This window comes from Corvus moneduloides, chromosome 14 (genome assembly GCF_009650955.1).
Source record: "Corvus moneduloides isolate bCorMon1 chromosome 14, bCorMon1.pri, whole genome shotgun sequence".
In the NCBI taxonomy this organism is placed as follows: Eukaryota; Metazoa; Chordata; class Aves; order Passeriformes; family Corvidae; genus Corvus; species Corvus moneduloides.
The window spans coordinates 20,090,771-20,115,506 of record NC_045489.1 but is presented as its reverse complement, the minus strand read 5'-3'; the positions used below and the strand labels follow the sequence as shown (position 1 = coordinate 20,115,506).

General features: G+C 55.1%; 3 protein-coding genes across 4 annotated transcripts; 2 read left to right on the top strand and 1 right to left on the bottom strand.

Annotated features, from left to right (window-relative positions):
- Positions 1 to 28: 28 nt before the first annotated feature.
- Positions 29 to 14,738, bottom strand: AIFM1 (apoptosis inducing factor mitochondria associated 1). 2 transcript variants are annotated; one of them, XM_032123983.1, is made up of 16 exons: positions 14,635 to 14,738; positions 13,364 to 13,506; positions 10,650 to 10,743; positions 9,494 to 9,606; positions 9,276 to 9,406; positions 8,617 to 8,707; positions 7,821 to 7,905; positions 7,307 to 7,383; positions 6,337 to 6,445; positions 5,585 to 5,692; positions 4,671 to 4,759; positions 4,450 to 4,590; positions 3,777 to 3,919; positions 1,582 to 1,706; positions 874 to 1,070; positions 29 to 242 (listed from the first exon to the last, which is right to left on the bottom strand). In XM_032123983.1, the coding sequence occupies exons 1-16, from the start codon at positions 14,699 to 14,701 to the stop codon at positions 171 to 173; spliced, it is 1,785 nt and encodes a 594-aa protein (XP_031979874.1). In that variant the 5' UTR covers positions 14,702 to 14,738; the 3' UTR covers positions 29 to 170. The 2 variants fall into 2 exon arrangements, with proteins under 2 accessions (XP_031979874.1, XP_031979876.1); XM_032123985.1 differs by lacking the exon at positions 13,364 to 13,506 and adding an exon at positions 12,442 to 12,569.
- Positions 14,739 to 14,831: 93 nt separating this feature from the next.
- MARS2 (methionyl-tRNA synthetase 2, mitochondrial) lies at positions 14,832 to 19,075 on the top strand. Its single transcript, XM_032123989.1, has 3 exons — positions 14,832 to 15,045; positions 15,182 to 15,516; positions 17,828 to 19,075. The coding sequence occupies exons 1-3, from the start codon at positions 14,832 to 14,834 to the stop codon at positions 19,028 to 19,030; spliced, it is 1,752 nt and encodes a 583-aa protein (XP_031979880.1). The 3' UTR covers positions 19,031 to 19,075.
- Positions 19,076 to 21,058: 1,983 nt separating this feature from the next.
- Positions 21,059 to 24,681, top strand: RAB33A (RAB33A, member RAS oncogene family). The gene is made up of 2 exons (XM_032123991.1): positions 21,059 to 21,611; positions 24,180 to 24,681. Exons 1-2 carry the CDS (start codon positions 21,387 to 21,389, stop codon positions 24,636 to 24,638), a joined length of 684 nt encoding a protein of 227 aa, XP_031979882.1. The 5' UTR covers positions 21,059 to 21,386; the 3' UTR covers positions 24,639 to 24,681.
- The last annotated feature ends 55 nt before the right edge of the window (positions 24,682 to 24,736 follow it).

Below are 24,736 nucleotides of genomic sequence, written 5' to 3'. Positions count from 1 at the left end.
GCCAGGCAGCGGTGCAGGAGGGAGCAGGTGACTAGAACAATCTGACTTTATTGGTGCAAACACTGGGCTCGGGTGAGTGGAATATTCCCACGTGCTCCCAGGAAGCTCCGAAGGTGAAGGGGTGCACACAGCCAGCAGCCCACTCGCGCCTGCTGTTCCTGCTGCCAAGCTCAGTCTTCGTGGATGTTGAAGAGCTTTGCTACTTCATTGAGGTCCTCGTGCTCCTCCCCGTCTTTGATGATCTGGAGGAAGGAGAACACATTAAATCCGCACATCCCATAAAGAGCCAGGGCTGCAGGACTGTCACAGCCAATGCCAGGAACTCCTTGGATGCTCTCTGAAGCACCAGACTGAGACAGCCACAACACGACAGCACTTTCTACACCCAAATTCACATGGGAGTCTTAAATGTACCATCACCTGCCTACAGGAACAGCAGGAAAACCAACCTCCCGTCCCTGTGGGATTTGTTTCTGGGTTTCCCTTTACAGCCAGGGAGAGCAAGTGTTTTAAAAAGTGATTCAGCTCTGCAAAGGTGAGCCTGGCACTAACTTGGAGCCAGGATACCTGGCTTGAACCTGCAACTTTTAGACAAGATGAAGAGACCACGGATTTAGGGTAAGGGCTGCTAAGGGAGGGAGGGAGGGAAGGATGGGAGGGAGGAAAGGAGGAAGGCAGGAAGACAGGCAGGGAAGGCGGAAAGGAAGGCAGGAAGGAAGGCCATACCAAAAAGCACAGGGACAGCTCCCCTAATTCACACAAGCAGTGCTCCCATTGGACATCTGCCTTTATTTATCGTCACTTTGAATTGGCAGATTGATTTTTCCACAAGAAAAGTCCCGCTCTAGCAAACCCCCCTCGCCCTGCACTGACCTTCCGAGCAATGGGCATCCTGTTGAAGATGTTCCACAATACGATTCCCACCACGACTTTATCCCTGAGGTAGAAAATGACACCTTTGCCGTAATCTTCTCCTTGCTGTGGGACTTGAGGCGTTGGTGAAGAGCTTTGAGAGATCTGAACTTCTGAGGCTTCTGCTTCCGTTTCGCTCTCAGATCGAATTCCAGTCCCTAAGGCAAAGACAGGAGGAGTCACACACCCAGTGCAGGACGTGATGATGGGAGCAGACTCAAGAGCAGGAGCCTGAGATGTTTCCCTTTGAGTTGTGTTCCCCAAAAGCTAAGTTTCATTAACAAAAGGATGAAACAATCCCAACATGGAGCACAACACTGACAGTTCCCAACTTCCACCCTCAAATGCAAAGGACAGCAGTGTCTGCTTCCTGCAGGCAGCGGATACAAAATAAACATGCTTGGATCCCTGTCTCTGTTATCCCAAACTGACCATTTTATTGCCACAGAGGAGTTCAAACTTCCCTGGGAAAGTTTACATGTCAGTAGAGGCGTTCCCTGACATGTTCTTGGAGGAATGTTGTGTTTTAATCACATTTTAATATCAAAGCCAGCCTTTAAAGCTTGGTCTAGAAACGAGACAGCAGATTGCTGTGTCCTCATGCTTTCAGAGGTCAGGGTGACTCTGTGGTCCCCACACCAGCACGTGCAGGAGCTCCCCAGTCCATACCTGACTGTTCTGTTGCACTTTTTGGGGTGTCCTTGGCCGTCGCCTTGGCGAACACTCCCACTGTGGGCAGACTGCTGTCCACAAGGCCAATGGCTTCGTACCCCACGTTGGGGCCCAGATCACTCCTAGGAATGAAGTGGGAATAAAATAAATTGGTAGCATTATTGAGACAAATCCAAGGCAATTCCATCCATCCATCCATCCATCCATCCATCCATCCATCCATCCATCCTCCACTCCTTACTCCAGCGTGGCATGGGCGATGCTGGACACAGGCTGACCCACACACTGACTGATACATGGAGTGTCCTTGGTGCACACAGGTGCAACAAGGAGTCAAGACATGACAAACCCATGGCCCTGAGCTTCAGAAAAACCAGCTCACTGACCAAAACTCTGAAATCCTTCAGGACCACTCCCTGGGAGGCAGCTGGAGGCTTCCCAGCTTCTGGCAGTGCTGTTATCCACACCAGGCTTGGCAGCATGGACAATCACTCAGTGAGTATTTCAGAGAGCATTTAAAAAAGACTAAAGAGAAGAACACCTTGCCCTAACACCTCCTTGAACTGGGCACCTGGATCTGAACTGGGGTGCTGATAGGAGACAAAGCAGCTGTGGTTTGGCACCAATAAGTACCAGGTGTCTGAAGTGTTTCCCAGGATGCTGAGGAAACAGATGCATCACAAACCACTTTGGATCTATGTACAACACGACCTTCCCTGCCAGAATCCTCCAGCACAGACTGGGGTCACTGCAAGGAACACCAGTAACATGCCAGCTGTGATCAGGAGGGATCATGGAATAATTTGGGCTGGAAGGGACCTCAAAACCTATCTCATTCCACTCTTCTACCATGGGCAGGGACACCTTCCACTATCCCAGATTGCTCCAAGCCCCAATGTCCAGCCTGGCCTTGGACACTTCCAGGGATCCAGGGGCAGCCCCAGCTGCTCTGGGCACCCTGTGCCAGGGCCTGCCCACCCTCCCAGGGAAGGATTTCTTCCATATATTGAACCTAAATGTCCCCTCTGTCAGTTTGGAGCCACTCCCCCTTGTCCTGTCACTCCAGTCCCTCTCTCCTTGCAGCCCCTTCAGACACTGGAAGATGCTGCGAGGTCTCCACACAACCTTCTCTCCAAGAGGATCGGGATCCTGAGCATGCTGACAAAATGTATGAGGAATTCTTGTCATTTCCCAGCTTTTCAGCACGGGGGAAGGAAGTGTCACTCTGTGAGGGCTGGCACAGTGTGACACCTGCCAACAAACACGGGGCTGCAACTCACAGCCCTCCTTCACCTGCATCTGGTCATGGCTGAGAGCATCCCGAGGGAAAGCACCCCTGGGAAATGGCTGTCTCTGTGTCCTTAGCTGCACCTGATGACCTCTGAAGTTTTTCCCAACCTCAAGGATTCTGTGGCTCGGTTTCTTGTTTAAAAGTGAAGTGAGAAATGCTCTGGGCCCCAAGTCCAGGCAGAACAGACCAAGAGCTCAGGTAAATGACAGCAGGTCATAAATAACTATTTCTGAGGAGATTTCCCTGAGAAAACTGGAACTCTTTTACCCATATTTGAAATCCTGTTAACAAACAGGATTTGGGATTTTTAACTGGGCTGAGCTAACAGCCTTTTGGATTTTTTGTGGGGCTTTTTTTTGTTGTTGTTGTTTTGTTGTTCTGTTTTCATTCATTTTGTTTTAAAAAGAACTTCAGGAAAATATAGCAAAATTGCCCATTTTCCTGATACCTCTCTCTGGAAAACAACTTCTCAGGTACACCTGGATGCAGCAATGCTTTGCTACTAAAGCATCAGCTCAGCAAAGTGCAACACTCAGACCCACACACTGGGCTGGGGAACTTCAGATAACCCTAACAGAAAATCTGCTGCTAGATTCAACCTGTAAATCAGTCTGCTCTGAGGAAAGGGCTGTTCTGTATTGCTCCTTGCTCTGCGGAATGGGACTCGTTCAGGGAGAAACTGGGATCTGCAGGAAGGAAAAACACTTGAGGGAGGTGAGGGCAGAGCAGCAAACGCTCAAACACCTCCCCCGCCCTGAGCTTTAGGAACATGAAGCTGTACAAGGTGTTTGCTGAGGTGGTTTCACTCCTCTTGGGAAACAGACACTTCCCGAGGTGTATCTTGTCCAAGCTCCTGCAACGTGGCCACGCGAGGAACCCCCAAAGAGGAAAGGACCGTTACCAGAACATGGACTGGTGCCAGTAGGGCTTTGCAGCTCCTGTCATGTTTTCTCCAGCCAGTCTCCCGCTCACCACGGCGTGGTCGTGGTGCTCCACGCGCCTCCGGCCCAGTTTGATGTCATAAAAGCAGGCAGCATCCCCTGCCTTGGAGAGAACCATCCCGTGAGCCCCGAGACAGGGACAGCTTCCATTAGTGCCCAAACAAAAAAAAAAACATCGGGAAGAGACCAAGTGGAACAAGGAACTGAGTTTTTCTGGCAAACCCCCGAACACCACCACTACCTCATCCCACTCCCTGGACTACACAACTCCCAGTTTCTCAGCATTTTGCACCGATCCTTGGAAAAATAAGCCAGCATGAGCTACGTTTTCCAGAGGAATCAAAGTCTCAACGCCCACCAAGGGACTCTTATGCAAGCGAGTGATCCAGGCTATCTTTAGGTTACCCCAACTCCTCTTACACAGCATAAATATTCCAAACTCGCCGTGGTTACCACGGCAACAAGGCGGCTGCAGTGCCTGACCAGGCTCTGGGCCTGCGCTACACCGCTCTCCTTACTCTCCTCACTCGCTCCTGCTCACGCTGGTCACCTCCTCCGTGCCACTCGAGTGTCCCGCTGCAGCAGCAGCAGCAGCAGCAGCAGCAGCAGCAGCAGAGCTGTGCCCACACTCACCACCCAGATGTTGGAGCGCGCCTGCAGCTCCGCGTTCACCCGGAACCCCCCGAAGTTGGAGTCCACCTCCAGCCCCGCTGACTTGGCCAGTTCCACATTAGGCTCCAGCCCCACCGCAGCCACAATGTGATCTGTCTCCACCTGTTTGGGGATGCAGAATTAGGATGTTAATTCCCTGCATGCCCCTGCAAATGTTGCCCTCTCCCTGCTTTTCCATTTACCTTCCGGCCGTCCTTCAGTTTAATCAGCAGCCGGTTGCCGGACACAGAGACGGATTTGACCACAGCATTGGGCAGGACATTGACCCCCTCTGGAAAGGAGCACAGGACACCTCACTGCCTCACTGCCTGCCCAGGGCTGGGCAGATCCCACCTGCAGCAGGTGGCTGGTGCAGACAGATCCAGGTGAGGAACCAAGACAGAGCCCACCCGAGCTTTGCTGCATGTGCTAGTGCAGCTCTGGGGGAAGCACGAGGAGAAACCCAGATACAAAGTCTGAAAGCTGCTTAAATGACAATCCAAAGTACATCTCATGTGATGACAAGGCCACATCCGAAAGAATTCCCTAAAACAGGTGTTCAGGAGCTAAGGACGCTCAATTACCTATTGCTGTGCCACAGCCAGACTCAGAGGTCCAACAAAGCAGCTTCCAAAAAAAGAAATTAACTCAGACCTGTGGGTATCAGGTGCTGCAATCCACACCCAATGACATTCCTCCTCCCTCTCCCCCCTCCACTTCCCAATGCACAGGATTATTTTGCACTTAATGCAGCAGATGGAAAAAGGTGTCTTAGACCTTACTGACATTATCAGCCAAACACTGCAGCACCTGGCCTGACACACCTGGTGTGTGCACGGGCACAGAGATCTTTCCAGGGAAACAGCCACAGGGAAGGAAAGCCTCACTGCCATCAGCAAGCCTGCTTGCTCAGCCTTCCCAGAGGAACTGCCAAGAAGCCAGGGGTTCATGGCAGCCCTGTGCTGCCCAAGCTGCCTGAACTACAACTTCCCCTGTGCTGCACCTGGGCCACTTTGCAGGGCCCAGCCTTCCCAAGGCTGCAGAGACAGAAGGGAACTGGATGTCCCCAGGAGCAGCTGCCCAGCAGCAGCAGCCCAAACCCACTCGGCAGCTTCACCTCTTCGGACTTTCTCTGTGGTCCAGTTGCTCAGGTATTCGGGCAGGACTTTGCCCATGTTGCCGTTCTCTGGAAACAGCTGGATCACCTCCAGGCCTCGGGTTCGTGCTGGAAGGGAAGCACAGAGCAGCAGGATAAAGAGCAGCAGCAGATGTCAGGACACACAGGCTTTACTTTACACAAGGAGCTTGACAGAAGTTTCCAAATCTGGGAGTTCTGACTCCCAAGGGGTCACAAAGTGACTGACCACTGCTTCTCATACACCTGCAAACTCTAGGTAACAGACTTTTAGGGTAAATGCTTGGTATTTTGGCAAAAAACTTTTTAAAATTACCATAAAGGCACTACTCACACACTGACAGTCAGAATCCAGCTGCTCACCACCTTTTTGAAATCACAGGATTAAGGAATGCTTTTGGTTGGAAGGGACCTTAACGATCATCCAGTTCCAACCTCAAAATCATAGTTTGAGGGTGGCTTTGAGCACAGAGAACAAATGTGACTTTTCAGAGGGTGGAATGACTTTGCAGCTCACACTGGCCTGCAGAGCTCCCACCTCTGTGGTCAGGGGCTGCTGGGCAGCTAATGAGGGAGAAACTGGGAGAGCCTCAGCCAACAAAACACCCGTGTGTTGTTTCCTTCAGGCAAAGACAGAGGCTGTGCAAAAACTGAGCAGCTGGGGAGTGAAAAGAAGTTTCTGATGTGAGGCTGCTGCCACTCAGTGCCTGTCACAGCTGGGGACACACACTCACCTCTCCTTCCCAGAGCACAGGCCAGCTCGCTGCCGAGGAATCCACCACCAATAATTGTGATGGACTTGACTTCCCTGGAAATCTTCTCCAGCCTTCGGAAGTCCTCGATCTGAAAGAACATTTACCCCCATTTCCAATCCTCTCTAAACAGGAATGGCAGCAGAAAGCATTTGTCTCCAGTCTGTCCCTTTGAAATAAGAGTGACTCTCCCCAGCCTGGAAAAGGACATGTGTTGCTCCTTCCTCCTGTTTGCCTGTTGCATAGAAAAACCCCCCTGGATTCCTTAAGTCTGTGCAAGCTCTTCCCTGTCCAGGAAATCTCAAATGCCTGCATTTCCCCCTACATTTCAAGGGCAGCTACAATAAAACTTCTAAACTCAAATGTCCCACAGCACACCCAGTACAAGGATGCCACAGCTCACAGCATCCATCCCTCCCTTCCCCACTGAGCAGACCACAGCTCAGGGCAAGTCCAGCACAGAACACAAGACTCCCATATGCCTTCTTATTCCCAATCCATTCCCTGAACATGACTAAAGGGAAGGCTGCATGCTTCTTCTTCCAAATCCCACATCTTCAAGAAAAGTAGAGTTTGCCAAAAAAAAAAAAAACCAAACAACTCTGCAGCAAATTCCAGAAGATTTTGGCCACATTCAATGGCTTTTATTCACTTTGGAAGGTGCAGCAAAGTCACACAGGAGGGAAACTTTAAAAAATACCTAAACCCCATAATCCACACACTATTACAGCTCTCGGGCCGAGGCAAGCAGGTGAGTGGTTGAGTAGACTCTACCCTGGTTTCCTGCCTGGGAGAAGGAATAAGCAGCCAATGGATTCCTGGGCACCGTCTGAGGGGGGCACTGCCAAGGCAGGACTGTCCCGACCCAAAGCAGAGGAGTTTAAAAACGGAAAGCAGTGGCAAGTGGCTCTGACTCACTGAGCCTCAGCCGGCTGGCAGCACCTGAGGTTACCTTTCGGAACAGGGTCAGCCTTTTCTGCACGTCCTTTCCTGCTCGTTCAATGGCAGGCAGGTTTCTTGGGGATCCCCCTGGACACAGGGAGGAGAGAAGAGAGACCAATGACACCACGGCCATGGCACTGGATATCCAGACAGTGCAAAGCTGTCTCGGATCTCAACCGTGCTTCCCAAACTGCTCCGGTATGGGAATATCCCAGTATCCCTGCTGCTGTCTGAATGTCCCAGAAAAGCTGATGATGCAAGGCAGGTGAGAAACCCAGCGTGGCTGGCTGCACAACTGTCCTTCACAGGACTGCTCCCCAGCATGTTTGACACTGCAGAAACTTCTTCTCAAACAGAACCAAAGAATCACAGAATGGTTTGGGACCTTAAAGCTGGACCCCCCCCAGCTCTCCCAGCTTGGCTCCAGAGGGGAGGTGCTCCAGAGAATTTATCTCTAGCTAAATGTCACTGAAATAAAAAGCCTGGCACAAGACCAGGAACAAGAGACAAAACCCAACACTTACCAGTGGCAATGAGACATTTGTCGTAGGATATCTGGGTGCCATCACTGAGCTTCACCGTGTTCCCTCTGACATCCATGTGCACAACCTGCAAGATGAACCCAGCTGAGCTCGAGCTCTTCACTTCATGGACTGCTGATCAGAGATGCAATCTTGGAATTAACATTCTCCCACCTTTAGGTTTAGGGTGGGGGCAGGAGTGGGGAAGTGAGAGGACTGGAAGTGGGAATTGAGGCAACTTCTTTGGGAGTCACCATAGCTCAGGCTGATCTTCCCATGGTCTGAGTGTGAAATGGGCTCAGACAGAGCACAGCTCAGCAGGAAGAGGAATCACTGACATTTATCATAGCAACATACAAAAAACTGAGGATATAAATATGTTAGAAGGTTCACCATAAATTTCTCCACCTTCCTGCTGCTTTGGCACAGTGCTCCTGCTCACCTCATCACCCACTACCTCGATCTCTGTGCTCTCCTCACCTCACCCTCCAGCCCACACAGCCCAGTTCCCACTTGTCACACCCCATCTCTAAGGTCTACATATTTTTGTCCCATGCCCAGACTCCAAACTTATCCACCTCTCTTCCTTATCATCTTCCCTCAGCTCACTTCTATTCCTCTTGCCTTCTCCCAACTTCACTTCAGAGTAGCATAGTCTCTGCTCCATCACACTTTTCCCAAACTTATACAAATTCCCTTCCCAGCCAACTCCCCCTCCAACTCCAGTGGTTCAGTACCACCTTGGAATGCAGGCTCTGCTTAGAAGAGCTGTAGGAACAAGAGCCAGTGCTGTACCCACCTTCTTGCCAGGCAGAACTGCCACCCCACCATTTTCCACAGAAGGCAGGTCCTCGACAGGCACATAGAAAGACGGCGGCTGGAAATAGATACTGAGAGAAGCTCCATTACCAAACAGGTTCCACTAGCTCTGGGGCACCAGAAATCCAGCTGTTCAGCAGCTCCAATGAGACAAAGACAACTCTGTGCATCCATAACAAGCTCCACAATTATTTATCTATTTTTAAGAATTAGGGTCTTCACACTGTTGAAGTTCGAGGGTTTGGATCACAGAATCACAGAATTGGTCAGGTTGGAAAAGATCATCAAATCCAACCACCAAGAAAGGCTTAATCACAGAAGTCAAAAAAATCAAGTGTGATCCCATGTCCCTGGACCTCTGCTCTAACCTGTGGAGCTTCACCTTTATTAACTTATTTCAGAGGACTCCTGCCCATAGAGGGATGTGTCTAAGGGGAATCACAGCAAAGTTCAAGAGGTATCGAGTCCTGAGCGAACCCCGGTGGGAAGCAGAATTCTTCAACCCCTGCCAGCACCGACACAGCCTTCCCTGCTCCTCAGTGCTCCACTGGCTGGTGGTTCTCTCCCAAGAACAGTTTGGTCATTGTCACCTCGTCACTAAACACTCTCCTGCGCCCTGTCACCTGCAGTGCCACGTACCTCCTCTCCTTGCCATTCCACTGCTTGAACCGCAACGTTTCTGTCACGTTGGGATCATCGGAAAACCACAGTTCTTTGGAAAGAGGTGGACGCATGTAGGGCAGGTTAGGGTCTTCAGACACAATCAGCACCTTTAATTGGCCAGGAAACACATCAGCTGGAGCGACAGCAGGCAAATGGGAGCACACACAGGGGCTCTGGAGCAGGACAGCTCTTACCCGGGCTCCGGGGTCGCGGGCCCGGATGGATCTGGCAGCAGCGAAAGCAGCGGTTCCTCCACCAATGAGCAGGAAAGGGACGTGGGACGGGACCTTGGGATGAGTGCTCGGAGCTGCAGGTGACAGATGGGACAGCTTACTGCAAATACAGGCAAATGGCCCAGCCCCAGGGCACAGAGTGTGTCACCAGGGGCCTTCCACATCCAGACTTCCTTTGGAAATTGTCCTCCTTCTGCCCCAGCATCCTTCCCAAGAACCCCGCTGCTGCTTCTCCCAAAGCTGCTCCCTGCAGGAATCAGTCAGATTTCAGCAAACTGGTTTTTCTCAGCAAGCCCAAAACTCTGCACTGGCCAACCAGTGTACACTTTGTAAGAAAGGGAAGTTCCCCAAAAGGCCAAGGCACGTTTTTCTGTAATTTTGTTCAAGGAGACAACTTTTGAGTTCCTGCAGAAGGCACCTCCTCCCACAAGCAGGTCCTGTTGCTGAGCAACATGCGGTTAATCCGTAGGCAGGGACTAACCAGGCAGTTCAGTATTAGCACCAGAACTCACCTGCTGCGCCCCCAGGAGCAGCACCTGCACCTGAAATCCGCTTAATTCAGCGAAGTACAGGCTGCAGTTTGGGAGCTGCAGTTCAGGGCTGACTCCAGGATGAACAGGCTCTCCAGCAGCCAGGGAAAGAGGCCCTCAGGAATCAGTGTACTTGCTAGACTGTGCAAAGGCAAAAGCCAGAAGCAGGGCTCACTCCTTTCTCTTTTTATCACAGAAGGAGTAAATGACAGAAATCAGCCCCGGGAGACATCCTACTTCATCCTCTGTAAAACAGCCTGTTCTGGGTCATGGAGCCAGCGCTGTCTTCTGTGCTGGGAAGTCACAGAATAACAGAATCCCAGAACGGGCTGGGCTGGAAGAGACCTTAAAGCTTATCCAGTTCCACCGCCCTACCATGGGCAGGGACACTTTCCACTAGGCCAGGCTGCTCCAAGTCCTGTCCAACCTGGCCTTGAATGGGAATTCTGAAACAACGGCACACACTGAGAGGTACAATCCTCTGCAGGCACGTCTGTGATTCCAGAGAGCCTCTGTTCCCTTTGTTTTGGAGGCCTCAAGCTCACAAAGAACAGAGCCAACCCCAGAACTGGTGGGCTGGTACCCACCGGAGGCAGAGGGCTCATCGTCTTGGGACCGCGTGGTTACCGTCGAGACCCGCCTGGTGAATCGCTCTTTGTTATCCTTCAGTATTTTGTACACCTGCAGACAGACAGCAGACATTTACCTTGTCCACCTTACAGCACCAAGGCACCACCCTGCTGCTGGCCCTGGCAGGCTTTTGTCCACCCCACGTGCTGGAAAAGCCAGTGACAACATGTGGGGCAAAATACACCTCCCTGGACAAGGCTCCCATCAGGAATGGGCTCAGAAAATGACCTGCTCCACCTGGTGTGATGAGCCTTGGATGTCTGGCTGCTTCCCAGAAGCAATGAACCTTCCTGCAGGTGTCTGGCTGCACACCCCTTCCAAGGAGAACCAGCTCCAATGAAGGAAATGCAGCCAAACTAGCCCCAAGACCACATGCAAGCTGGGCCATGACACAACACAAGGCTGCAGAAATGGAGACAAATCCAAAGAAAAAGCATCTCCCAGCTTCCAAAGCCCAGAGCAGCTGGGCAGAGCCAACAACCTGACTGGCTTGCTCTAGGCCAGGTGGTACAGGCACGGTGGTGGCAGTGGGGACACCCTGACATTAGCAGGGCCTTGAGCCACGGGAGCGGGGCTGCTCCAGGTACTGGCCCTTGGACATGGAATCTCTTCCAGCTGAATGCTGATCTGCTCATCTGACTGTGAAACTCGGGATACAGCATAAGCAGAGCCTGCATGTACAATTTACTGGGACAGACATCTCTTATGTCACTTTAGCTTCCAAGAAAAGCTGGCAATGGACAGGAGCTGAAGACACTGGGAGTGCTGGGAGCAGGTCAGTGTCCCGTATTTTTCCCCAAGGGTAAAAAATTAGAGGGAAGCAAACCTTTCTTTAAGGCAATACCCAGCCTTGCTAATAGTCTCTGTCATGTGCATGACATCAAATTTCATTTGCCAATCCTCACAAGTTGGTGTTTTATAGCAAATAGGCTCAAACGAGAATGGAGGAATTTAATGCCAGGCACAAAAAAGAGCACAGGACAAAAGCCTGTCCAGGGAACTGGAGAAATGTCAGAAATATTAGAAACCAGGAACTTGTCAGTGTAGAGAAGAATTAAGATAAAAGTATTTTTAAAGCCTTTTGCTTCGAGACAGAAAAGCCAAGGTTAACAAACCACCTCTGCCTTTACAGGCAGAACCAGGAAGGTTTTAAGCGAGTCCAAAGGGCAGCATACAGCAAATTAAATCTGATCCTTCAGGAAAAAACACTATTATGCACAGGCAAAACATGAGATCAGGCCTTGAGGATAAATATTTCCAATGGGACAATGTCAAGTTATTTCTAGTCAGAAACAGAACTATACTTTGCCAGGACATGGGGTGATGTTTCAGTGCTCTTCCCTGAGGAAATCACCAAGTTGAACAAGTTTTCTTCCCTTCCCTTTAGCACACTTATATTCAGGTATTATTTCCTTTTCTGCATGCCAACATTACTGATATTGGGAGAGGTGCATTAATTAATAATTTGTGCCCTTACACAGACAGAAGCCAAAGATGGCCAGTTTGGGTTCAGATTTACTTAATGTGGAAAGGTTAATTCTAAGGCAGGTTTCCCCACTAAGAACTGCACCACTTGAGAGTATCCAATTTGTAACCTTAAATTATTTGGCAATGTCCCTTGAAAATGAAATACCTGAGGCCAGGGAGCACGAAGAGGGCTGGAAGTGAAGGGTAACAGGGTGGGAGGTACAGACAGGTGCCCCCCCTCCACCCTCCCACCCCACAAACACCTTTAGGGAAGCGTCTTACATAAGCTCCTGTCCCAGTGACTGTTCCTCCCACTATTAAGTATAACAAGAGGTTGCTGCCAGCTTTGCCAGGAACACCTGAAGACGTCAGGGATCTAGAAGGGCATCTTAGCTGATGGCATTGCAAAACTGCAGGGGAAGACAGGCAATGGAAGAGAAGAGGGAAAGAGCTGAATATTAGGAAGGATTCTTGATTAAACAGGTCTTGGGAAAAGCAGAGTGTGCTTTGTAATTTCAGCTACCTTGTCTGCCAGAGAAAAGGACAGCAGGGCACAGGAAATAATTATATTTAAAGGTAATGGGAAAATATTTTTCTTCCATGCACTGTTTTGAATTTTTTTTCCCCTTCCCCAGGAGCTTCCTTAGGAGAAAATTGGGATTTTGAACTTTTAATGAACATGATCCTCCAAGAGAAAGAGCTTGGAAACAAAGATTTGTGTGATTTAAGCCTGGGGTCTATCCACTCCCAGGCAATGCTGATACTCTTCAGCTCTCTGGGAATGTCATTTACTCTTTAAGTCAGGCTGAAAATCTTTATCCTTTTCGAGTAGGACATAAATGCTCCCCAGCTGGGGGTTGATTTGGTATACTTACACCAGTTAAACAAATGTTCTGAACTGAGATTTGGCAAGGAATTGTTTGTCCCATACAAGGCAACAGACAGAGCTGTGGTTGGTCATAACAAAAAAACCCAAGAGTGCCTTTAAGGTAAAAAAACTTAAAAGGTAACTGAAATTACAGTTAAAACCCAAGTAATCATAAGAAGTTAATTTCCATTTAGCTCCCCTTGAAGTTTTCTGAAGGAGGAAACAAGAGATAAAGCTACAGAGATCAAAAGCTGAGTAAAGAGAGCTGGAATACAGCAAATGCTCGACAGGAGAGATGGATTGCGGCTTCTTCCCAGGAACCACCTTTCTACTTACATAGGCACCTGCTCCTAAGGTGGACAAGCCCACAATAAGGACAAAAACCGAATTACTGCCCTTTTGCCCAGGCATGCCTGTGCTAGCCACTTGTCTGCTCAGCTGCAGGTCTGGGGGCACATTCCAGCGCTGCAACAACGTGCCTAAGGAACACAATTTGTTGGAGAAAACAACACAAAAACACTGTCAATACAAAGGTAAGTCTGGAAATTTAGAGACTAAGTCAGTTCTGAACCCAAACAAATTCCTTGTTTGGAAAACCCAGCACCACATCTGAGCGACTTATCCTGAGCCACAACAATGTGCTCCGGGCAGCTGTGGATACCAAAATACCTGTGAGATCAAGGGGTAACTGAACTGATGGAGAGCAGGAGCATCTCTAGGCAGCTGGAAAGGCTGCCTGCAGCTGCCGCATCCAGCCACGCCGGGCTGGCCGAGCACGGAGAGGTGAATTGGTGGTTCCTACACCCTCTCCAGGCCTCTCCTGTCCGAGGATGCACCTGGCTCCAGCACAAGCAAGCAGAGGCTGAGCTAACCCGGCCAGGGCCGGCAGCAGGGATGCTTACACCGGAACCAAACTCGCTCTGCTCACACAGCTCATTCCACCGGGATAAACCACCACAGGAACGGGCTTCTGCTGCCAAAAAGGGCATCGCCGGTGGAAATGAGCAGATCCAGGTGCAGGCAGCTCCCGCTGCGCAAGCGGGACAAGGGGCACCCCTGGCTGAGCCGCTGCACAGCGTTTCATTTCTCCATCACCAAATCACAGCCACGGCCGCCCCAACTCATCCCTAAACGGAGCGAGCGATGGCGGGGACGGCTCCGAGCGCTGCTCCCAGCACGGCCGATGCTCCCGGGAGAGGTTTGGGCTCTCTCCACCCCCACCTCCACCTGCTCCCACCCGGCGAGTGCAGAACCCGCCTCACCCCAGCCTGAAGGCACTTATTTGTGACAAAAACCGCACCAAAGCCACCAGCACCCGAAAGGCGACCAAGGTCTCAAGCAGCTCCGGGTAATTCACGGTTCCCAAACGCGTTCCCGAAGCATCCGCACCTCCCCGCGCCCCCTCCCGCAGCGCCCCGGGCCCCGCACCGATCCCGCGGGGTGACCGCCCGGCCCGGTGCCCTCCGCAAACGGCGCTCCCGGCTGGGATCCGGCCCCGGGCCTGAGCCAGCCCCGGGCCGCGGGACGGAGCGGCGGGAATGGCGCCCGGTGCCCCCCGGCCCCGGCCCCGGCCCCGGCCCCGGCCCCGGCCCCGGCCCCGCACTGACCCGCGTGGGCGCGTCCCCGCGGCGGGGGGCGCAGGGCGCGCGCCAGGGCCGCGCGGCAGCGGATCATGTCGCCGGTCGCTCGCCGGTCGCTCGGTCGCGGCCCCGCCGGCCCGGCCCGGCCCCGCCGCGCACGCGCCTCCCGCCGCTTCCGGGCGGCCGCTCCGCGCCGCCGCATCGATGGTGCCGCCGCCGCCGCCATGTGGCGGCCGCCCCGCCGCCTCCTGCGCCCGCTCCGCCGCGCCGCCGCCACCGCCACCGCCACCGGGCCCGGCCGCCGCCTGCTGCTCTCCACCCCCATCTTCTACGCGAACGGGCCGCCGCACATCGGGCACCTGTACTCGGCGCTGCTGGCCGACGCGCTGCTCCGCCACCGCCGCCTGCGCGCCGCCGGCCCGGCCCGGCTCTGCACGGGTCAGCGAAGCCCCCGCTCCGAGCCCCCTCCCCGGGGCTGACCCCTTCTGCCGGGGCTGACTCCCCTCCCCGTGTCCCCGGGCCCCTGTGTCCCCCCGGCCTCTCCCCACAGCCCCGCGGGCTCTCTCCGTTTCAGGGACCGACGAGCACGGGCTGAAGATCCAGCAGGCCGCGGCCGCGGCGGGGACGTCGCCCGCGGAGCTCTGCGAGCGGGTCTCGGGGCTCTTCCGCCAGGCCCTGACCCAGGCCGGCGTCGCTTACACCGACTTCACCCGCACCAGCGAGCCCCGGCACCAGCGAGCCGTGCAGCACTTCTGGGGGGCCCTCCGCGATGGCGGGGTGCTCTACAAGGGCTCCTACGAGGGCTGGTACTGCACGCCCGAGGAGAGCTTCCTGCCCGAGAGCCAGCTGGCCGAGCGCACGGACGCCCAGGGCCGCCCCTGCAAGGTGTCCGTGGAGACCGGCCACGAGGTAAGGGCGCTGCAGGAGCGCTGCCCCCTCACCTGCCACTCTGCTCTGGCCAAATTTGGGGTGTTTAATGCTTCCCGTAGCCTTTTGCTAATTTTTGTTGGCTGAGGCTCACCTGTATTTCAATAGAGTGTCACCTGTCAGTCCAGAAACCCCCTGGGTGCTGGGCTGATTCCCCAGCGAGGGCAGCAGGAATGGGGGGGTTCAGCTCCTCTGCCGCACTCAGGTGAGACCCCACCTGCAGAGCTGCCTCCAGCCCTGGGGTCCCGGCACAGGAAGGACCTGGAGCTGTTGGAGCGAGTCTGGAGAAGGCTGCCAAGACGATCAGAGGAATGGAGCAGCTCTGCCCTGAGGAAAGGCTAAAAGAATTGGGATTGTTCAGCCTGGAGAAGAGAAGCTTTGGGATGACCTAATTACCCTCCCTTACCTAAAGGAAGCCAATGAGGAAGATGAAGAGATGCTATTTACAAGGGCCTAGAGTGACAGAACAAGGGGGAATGGATTCAGAGTGACAGGATTATGTAGGATATTGGGCAGAAATTCTTCCCTGTGCAGGTGGAGAGGCCCTGGCACAGGGTGCCCGGAGAAGCTGTGGCTGTCCCATCCCTGGAAGCGTCCAAGGCCAGGTTGGACGGGGCTTGGAGCACCCTGGGGTAGTGGAAGGTGTTTCTGCCCGTGGCAGCGGGGTACAAGTGGAACAAGATGGGCTTTGAGGTCCCTCCCAACCCAAACCATTCTGGGATTCTGTGATTCTCTGTGTTACAGTGGTGAATGGGGATCCCAGGGAGAGCTGCCAGACCCCACCTGGCAGGGGCACATTGTAGCTATGTGCCATAGGAAGGATTCAGCCCCTGCTGCTCCACAGGCTGCTGGCCTGGGAATGGTATTCTGCAGGGGTGATGAGAGAAGTTAGCTGGACAGGAGGATATGGGTATATAGTAGCTGAGGCGTTCCTTGGGGGTTCAGAGTTTCAAACCTGTTTTGTGAGACAGTTCAGTTTGGGCTCTGGACACTTACCCATCTCTTAAATGGGTTTTGGTCCTGCCTAAAGCACTGTAACATCACCTGCCTGGGGTCAGCCTAAATGGGTGCGCCCAGGAGTGTGGTACCTGCCCAAGAGTCTCTCTACCACTGCTTTCTACAAAGTGTGGAGTTACATGATTTAATCCAGCAGCTACAGATAATCCTGCTCAGAGCTCAGCACAGGTCATGCTCCTGTGGTGTTTGTATGAGGCTGGGATGTGGGAGTGTTGGTCCACACAGAAAGGGCTTTATTGGCAAATAGTAACTCTTGAGAAAGCACCTAAGATAATTGGGGAAAATATAAGTTTCCAAGCGAAGTAATCGTTCTTCAGACCTAAAACAATCAGCAGACTTCAAAGTCAAGCTACCATGAGAACAGTTCCTGGCCTTGCCTGTTGAACAGTCCAAGGAAACAGGAGTGTGCATGGAGCAGAGAAGCTCTTGCAGTGTGGTGGGAAGGGATGGGAAGGTTCATCTCCAGCCTGAAAGAGGCGGTTGGGCAGTTCCTTCCTTGGGAGTTTTGTGAAGGAAAAGGGGGAGTTTGCACATGCCAGACTTCTGGTGAGTGAGTGGGTTCTGGCATCTGGTGGAGCCTGGAGGTGAAGATGTCTTTGAATGATGTTCTTCAGGTCTTCCTTGTACACCGCAAGATTGCTGACCCAGCCACGGATCCCTGAGTGCCTTACACAGCTCACTCGTACCACATCCACCCACCAAGTTTTCACTGGTTTAGCTAAATGTGTCATTTAATGGATTTAACTGTGGGGGAGAAGTGCTGTCGGTGCTGTAAGCAAACAAAGTTAGTGACAGAGGCATTAAAGCATAAACTGAGGAAAAAGAGGAGTACAGCCCCAGGAAAACAAAGGCAGGCACCAGGAGTGGCAGTAGGGCAGGATTTACAATGTCATTTTGTCTTTTTGTGATGTTCCACTATTATTGCAGAACTATGTTGTTAAGAAGGTGTATTCTCATCTCCCTAACTCCTTTCTGATGTCACATCAACCTGGCAGGTGTAAGGGTGTTCCTTCCCAGGGTTACAAGTGTTTTTAGAAGCAGGATGCTGAACCATCCCAGGTGCCTGAGGCCTCAGGTGTGTTCCTGGGGATCTCAAGGAGGCAGTGTCTTGGGTAAGAAGGTTCCTACTAGTCCTGGAAAGATGCTGAGAGCTTCCCATGGCATGGGAGGACACCCAGACATGGGCAGTGTGCGACAAACTCCGTGCTGAGAACGGTGTGTGCAAATTGTCAGCCTGTTCTTGGGGCCATAATCCTTTCCTCCCCTGCTGTCCCAGGTGCACTGGACCAAGGAAGAGAATTACATGTTCAGGCTCTCAGCATTCCGGGATCCCTTGCAGAACTGGCTCCGGGACAACCCACGTGCCATTTTTCCTGACCCTTTCTACCAGTGCGTGCTCCGCTGGCTGGACGAGGACTTGCCAGACTTGTCGGTGTCCCGCGAGCGAAGCCGGCTGCAGTGGGGCATCCCCGTCCCCAGTGACCCCACACAGACCATCTACGTCTGGGTGGATGCCCTGGTGAACTACCTGAGCGTGGTGGGGTACCCCGAGAGCCACGGCGCGTGGTGGCCGGCCGTGCACCACGTCGTGGGCAAGGACATCCTCAAGTTCCACGCGCTGTACTGGCCGGCGCTGCTGCTGGCGGCAGGGCTGGAGCCCCCCGAGCGCATCCTGGTGCACTCCCACTGGACTGTGCGGGGCCAGAAGATGTCCAAGAGCCTGGGCAACGTGGTGGACCCCACTGTGTGCGTGGGGCAGTACGGCGTGGACGGGTTCCGGTACTTCCTGTTGCGGCAGGGCGTCCCAGAGCGGGATTGTGACTATTACGAGGAGAAGGTGGTGAAGTTGGTGAATTCGGAGCTGGCAGATGCACTCGGAGGGCTGCTGAATCGCTCCACAGCCCCCAGCATTAACCCCAGCAACACCTACCCGCGCTTCTCAGAGCCCTGTTTCCCAAAGGTCCCGAATTCCAGGGAGGCAAAACGCACAGGCAGGGCATCTGCTGAGGACTACGAGCTCGTGGCAGCAGTGGCCTCGCTGCCTGCGCAGGTGGATAGTTATTTCGAAGGCTTCCAGATCTACAAGGCTTTGGAATGCATTGCCCAGTGTGTGAGGCAGACCAACGGCTTCTTCCAGAGACACAGGCCTTGGAAACTTGACCGAAGGGATGGTGCGGAGCAGCTCTGGCTGGACACCATCCTCCACGTGACGCTGGAGTGCCTGCGCGTGTACGGGACGCTCCTGCAGCCCGTGGTCCCACACGTGGCAGACAAGCTGCTGTCCCGGCTGGCTGTTGGGCCAGCAGAGAGGGGTCTCTCCGGGCTGACGTTCCTGGCACGCTATGATGGAAAGCCGTGTCCCTTTGAGGGGAGGCAGCTTGGACCTGACACCGGCATCTTGTTCCACAGGCTGGGCAAGCTGGAAACTATGAAGAAGAGAAAGCAAGAAGCTCGAGTCCCTGACAAACAGCTTCTGTGAATAAAAACCTCCAGGAATTCCTGGAAAACATTGTCTCTGTTAAAAGCACTTTCCTCCCATTCGTGGTGGTGGTGTGGAGGGGTGGGAGGCCGGTCTGGGCAGGGCTGCACTGTCAGGATCACACGTGCCTGGGCAGGTGGGGGTGTGAGTGGGGCTGAGGGCTTGGGAAGCTCAGGTAGCACCCTCAGAACATCTGAGTAGCCGAGTCAGTGACTGAACTGAAGGGCACAGCCTCGGGTTTGAACACTGCTGCTCTTATGCCCTGATGTATTTTATGGGATGTAAAAAGCAACTGAGGCAAATATTTATCACCTTAAAACAGGAAATTTCCTGCACAGTCCTGGGGCTCCACTACAATCCCCTTGCCTGTGTCTCTCACTGAACCATAGAATGAATTCCTGTCTGGTTTGGATTGAAAGGAATGTAAAGCCCATCTTGTTCCGCCCCCTGCCATAGGCAGGGACACCTTCCACTAGACCAGCTTGCTCCAAGCCTCATCCAACCTGGCTTGGAACACTTCCTTCCTTGGCCTTGTCTGGTGTGAGGAGCTGTCAGGTGCTCTGCTGAGGCCATTGTAACCATGGGTGTGGCAGACTGACTGCTCAGCCATCCTTTCCGGAGAGACAGCAGCTCCCACCTTGCTCACACCAGGAACCCTTTCTTGGGTGGACATTGAGGCTGACATCCAGGAGGAGCAAGCAAGCCTTGAGCACAGGGTTGGTCCTGGGCCTCCTTGGTGTTGTCTCCTTGCACAGGGAGACGGATGAGCAGTTGCTCTGCAGTCAATGTCCTCATCTCACTTCTGATCCACAGGTTTTTGGCCAGGTCAGAAGTAGCTGGGGATGGTCAGAAATGGTTCTGTGGGGCCGTGATGCCCATGGATCTATTGGGTCTCTCATCTGAGCTCCCTTTGTGGGCCAAAACAAGTCTGAGTGAGCCTCAATGGGGACAATGCTGTGTGGCTGCTCTTTATTCTGGGGGCAGGACGATGCCATGGTTAGACAGTGGGTCTCATTCAGCGCTGCAGACCTGCAGACGTGACCAGAATGGGAATGGGGGGATGTGTTTCATCAGACTCGGCTTCCTGAGGCTTTTTCATCTGCTGCAAGGCTTAGTGCACCCTGTTTCATGTCCATGCTGCTGGAAGAAGCTGAGCACTGACCCTCTGAGGTGGTGGTGGCCACTGGGGGTCTCTGATAAATCCTTCCCAGCCTCCAGCTCCTCCAGGTCCTATCAGCGCTGGCACTGCAGGAGTCATCTTTCAGAGGCCCATTTTGGGGGGCTATGAGTTCTTCTGGGATTGCCTGGGCTGTGTGAGCAGGAGCAATGCAGCCGCTGGGGCTCTGCCCCATGTTCCCATCGGTCCCCATGGCACCGTTGCTGTGCCACAGCCTGATGCTGTCCCAGGCCAGGCCAGTCCCCTCATCCCCTCCTGCCATGGCTCTCCTCTCCTCCTGCAGATTGCCACCTGCTCCCCCCCCTCCTGCAATCCTTGTGTGCGTCCTTCCTGCTGCAGCTCCCGTGCCCTCGTGCCGTGGGTGCTGGCTCCCCACTGCCCTGTTCCTTGGGGACAGGACGGACACAGCCCCTTCCCGGTCTCTCATGCTGGCACACGGGGGCTGTGGCTGCCCAGCTGGACATGGAGAGGGTCATTCTGGCACCGCTGGTTGTGATTCCGCTGGTTTTGATCCCGCTGACACCTCTTGGCACTGGGAACGTGCGGATGTTGGTGTCCCCCGGTGTCCGGTCCCGCCTCGCTGTGCGCTCTGTCTCTTGCTCCCTCCCGGGAGGGGCCAGGCCCGCTGCCCGCAGCCCTGCCGGTCGCCGCCGCTCCGCTGGGGATGCCCGCGCCGGCCCGGGCTGAAGGCACTCGGTGCCCGGTCTGCGGCTTGGCTCAGGGCTGGCCCGGGGCCGGAGCTCTGAGCCGGGTCGGGGTCGGTGCCGCTGCCAGAGCGGGGAGCGCAGGGCGGAGCCGCGCGGTGCCGGTGCCGCTACGCGGGGCGGGGCGGGGCCGGGCCGGGCCGTAGCCGGTGCGTGGGGCGGAACCGTGTCGTGCCGGTCCCGGTGCGCGGGGCTGTGCCGGTGCCGGTCCGCGGGGAGGGACCGTACGGTGCCGTAGCCGGTGTGTGGGGCGGGGCTGTGCCGGTGCCGCTGCGCGGGGCTGTGCCGGTGCCAGTGCGTGGGGTGGAGCCGTGTTGTGCCGGTGCCGGTACGCGGGGCGGGGACGAGCTGTGCCGTAGCTGGGGCGTGGGGCGGAGACAAGCGGTGCCGGTGCCGCTATCCGGGGCTGTGCCGGTGCCGGTCCGCGAGGCGACGCTCCCCTATGAGCCCGTGAGGCGGCAGCGGTGCGGGAGGGATGGCGGCGGGCGGCGGCGGGGGGCGACCGCCGGGCCCCGACCCCGCGCTGGAGCCCTACGTGCAGACCCGCATCTTCAAAATCATCGTGATCGGAGACTCCAACGTGGGCAAGACGTGCCTGACCTTCCGCTTCTGCGGAGGCACCTTCCCCGGCAAGACCGAGGCCACCATCGGCGTGGACTTCCGCGAGAAGACGGTGGAGATCGAGGGGGAGCGCATCAAGGTGGGCCCCGCACCGGCTCCGGGCTGGGTGACACCGGCCCCAGAGGGCCCTGCTCAGCCCCCGGTGGGTCCCACACCGGCCCTGGTGGGCCTCGCTCCGCCCTCTGTGGGTTCCACACCGGGCCCCGCTCCATCCTCGGTGAGCCCTGCTCTGTCCCCTCTGGGCCCCGCACCGGCCCCGAGCTGGCCGGCAGCAGCCCCAGCAGCGATGGCAGCCGCTCCTCATCCCTGCCCTGCTCCAGGGCTGCCTCTTGCCAAAGCCCTCCTGGGGGCTTTTCCTTTCATCCCAGTTGGAGGGAGGGAGCAGGGCCAGGGAAGAATTCTCGTCCCTGTGTTGCGGAGATGCCCCTGGACCAGTCCCTGCTGCCTTGTCACTATTTCTGGGGTTGGCTTGAGGCTGCAGCGACCAGAAGCGATGGCTCCGGGTGAGTCACCGCCACCCTTCTGATGGGCACAGCTGGATCCTCGAAGCATTGGGGTGGCTCCAGCTCCAGACACTGGACCAGTGGAGGGGTAGAGCTGCGGAGGGATGGGGGACAGAACTCTGTGCCACAGCCAGGGGGTCTGGGGGGGCAGAGGGCGGTGGGCTGGCAGCAGCCACGCTGGAAGGCCGAGAGCTCACACAGGCCAGCGGCAGCAGGCTCGGCTGCTGTGACAGCGCTGCTGGAACCTGCTCCCAGCTGCACCGGGAGCTGCGGTTGCAGCAGGACTGGGGCAGGATGAATTTGCTTATGAAGGCTGGTGTGACACCTGTAAAGAATGATCAGCTCAGACCTGGAGAGCTCTGGCTGGTGTGTCAGAGCAAATCTGCCACTGGTAGGAAACCAGCCGGGAGCAGAGTTTTGGTGGAGCTTGGCCTGCCCGGCTGTGGGGGATCAGCACCCGCAGCCTCCGAGGCTGGTGCTGGAAGAACAAACATGGCCACTGTACTGACAGATGGCTGATCCAAAGTTGAACTCTCAATGAAACCGGAGCTTGTGTCGGTGGGTGAGAGCTTTAGTTGTGCTTCTAGGCTGTCCATGAATGTTTTTCCCTCTCTTCTTTAGAGGTGCTCATTCTCCCTGCCCTCCCCAGCTCTGTCCAGCCCCACGGAGCCGTGCCGGTGTAAGCTGTGGTGCAGGCTGGCATGGAGCCTGTTTGCTGCCACTATCTGGAAAATGTTGCCAGGTTTTCTACCTTTGGATATTATTTGAGCTCCAGTGGGCAGGAGTGGGAGGCAGTGCAGCAAACCGGCCTTTTCCTGGGATATGTATCCAAGAGAGGAGGTGAGAGGTGGGAGAGGGACCCTCCCTCTCTTGCTCTGCCTGGGAGAGACTGGCTCTGAAAGGACTGAGCAGCAGCTCTGCTTTGCCAGCGTTTTTCAATTGGAAAGCCTCCGAGGCATGTGCTGTCTCCATGGGTACAGGGCAATATGGATTAATTTGGAAATTGCCACTTCCAGGCTGCAAAACATTACCAGGAGAACCCACACTGACCCCGGGGGTACCCTGCTGGTTACCAGTGTTCAGCCAGACCTGGTGTCACTGACCAGCACCGTCTAGGCCCAGACATTCAGCCAGTTCCCAATCCACCTCCCTGTCTGCTTATCCAGCCCAGAGGCCTCTTGGCATCTCTGTCACTTGGGTCAGTTGTCATCGATGGTGCCCTGGAATGTTCTGGATTGCCTGTGCCCTGCTGTGCTGTCCTTCCAGGAGGTGTTGGAGTGGCTGAAGTTCTCTGTGAGAACCAGGGGCTGCAAACACAAGGCTGCTGCTCACTGTCCACGGAGCACCTCATCTGCTTGCTCTTCCTGGCCAGGTGGTCTATAGCAGAGACCCCCTGCAATGTCACCTGTGATGTTCTGTTCTTTAATCCTCTCCCACGAGCTCTGTTGGCTTCTCACCCATCCTCACAGAGCTCCTGGCCCTCCCTCGGTGCTCCTACACAAAGGGTAGCTCCCCCTCCTCATTTTCTCTTTTCCTCTGTGAAATTGTCAGGGTTCTTGTTCATGGCGTAGGATTTTGTGCACAAATAGACATGGATTTGTTGGAATGAGTCCAGAGGAGGCTGCAAAGATGCTCTGAGGGCTGGAGCCCCTCTGCTCTGAAGACAGGCTGGGAAAGCAGGGGTTGTTCACCTGGAGAAGAGAAGGCTTGGGGGAGACCTTAGAGCCCCTTCCAGGGCCTAAAAGGACTCCAAGAGAGCCAGAGAGGGACTTGGGACAAGGGCCTGGAGGGACAGGACAATGGCCTTAAACTGAAGGAGGGCAGGTTTAGATTGGATATTAGGAAGAAATTCTTCCCTGTGAGGGTGGGGAGGCCCTGGCACAGGTTGCCCAGAGCAGCTGTGGCTGCCCCGTCCCCGGCAGTGTCCAAGGCCAGGCTGGATGGGGCTTGGAGCAGCCTGGGATAGTGGAAGGTGTCCCTGCCCATGGCAGGGGGTTGGACTGAATGTCCTTCCAGTCCAAATCATGCTGGGACTCTCTAAAAGCCGAACAGCTGGAAGCCCTCCTGTAGCCCCCTCCCATGGCCCTTCCAGGGCCATGCTCCGCACTCCTGTAGCCTCTTTCCTTGTCTGCTTCACTTCCCAGGTGCAAGTGTGGGACACGGCAGGCCAGGAGAGGTTTCGGAAGAGCATGGTGGAGCACTACTACCGCAACGTGCACGCCGTGGTCTTCGTGTACGACGTGACCAAGATGAGCTCCTTCACCAACCTCAAGACGTGGATCGAGGAGTGCAACGGGCACGCGGTGCCCCCGCTCGTCCCCAGGGTGCTCGTGGGGAACAAGTGTGACTTGAAAGACCTGATCCAGGTGCCATCCAGCCTGGCCCTCAAGTTCGCCGACGCTCACAACATGCTTTTGTTTGAGACCTCGGCCAAGGACCCACAGGAGAGCCAGAACGTGGACGCCATTTTCATGTGCCTGGTGTGCCGGCTGAAGGCGCAGCGCTCGCTGCCCTGCCGGGACACGGAGGGCTGGCCGGCGCAGCCCCAGCCGCATTCCCGGCGGCTGGACGAGGCCAGCGGGAAAGGCTCCTGCCCCTGCTGAGCGGGACCCGCCCGGACCCCAATAAAGGCTCTGAGCCCCCTGCGCTCCGACTCTTGCTTTGCGCCTCAGCCCGGTCGGCCGTAATCGGCCGTAATCGA

What these genes read in the sequence shown, in the direction of transcription:
- MARS2 (XM_032123989.1), top strand. Translation starts at nt 14,832, where the DNA reads ATGTGGCGGCCGCCCCGCCGCCTCCTGCGCCCGCTCCGCCGCGCCGCC. An exon ending in CCCGGCCCGGCTCTGCACGG is followed by an intron (nt 15,046 to 15,181) that starts GTCAGCGAAGCC and finishes TCTCCGTTTCAG; the next exon opens with GGACCGACGAGCACGGGCTG. An exon ending in CCGTGGAGACCGGCCACGAG is followed by an intron (nt 15,517 to 17,827) that starts GTAAGGGCGCTG and finishes CTGCTGTCCCAG; the next exon opens with GTGCACTGGACCAAGGAAGA.
- AIFM1 (XM_032123983.1), bottom strand. Translation starts at nt 14,701, where the DNA reads ATGATCCGCTGCCGCGCGGCCCTGGCGCGCGCCCTGCGCCCCCCGCCG. An exon ending in GCGGGGACGCGCCCACGCGG is followed by an intron (nt 13,507 to 14,634) that starts GTCAGTGCGGGG and finishes TGTGTTCCTTAG; the next exon opens with GCACGTTGTTGCAGCGCTGG. An exon ending in GGCTGACCCTGTTCCGAAAG is followed by an intron (nt 6,446 to 7,306) that starts GTAACCTCAGGT and finishes ATGTTCTTTCAG; the next exon opens with ATCGAGGACTTCCGAAGGCT.
- RAB33A (XM_032123991.1), top strand. Translation starts at nt 21,387, where the DNA reads ATGGCGGCGGGCGGCGGCGGGGGGCGACCGCCGGGCCCCGACCCCGCG. An exon ending in TCGAGGGGGAGCGCATCAAG is followed by an intron (nt 21,612 to 24,179) that starts GTGGGCCCCGCA and finishes TTCACTTCCCAG; the next exon opens with GTGCAAGTGTGGGACACGGC.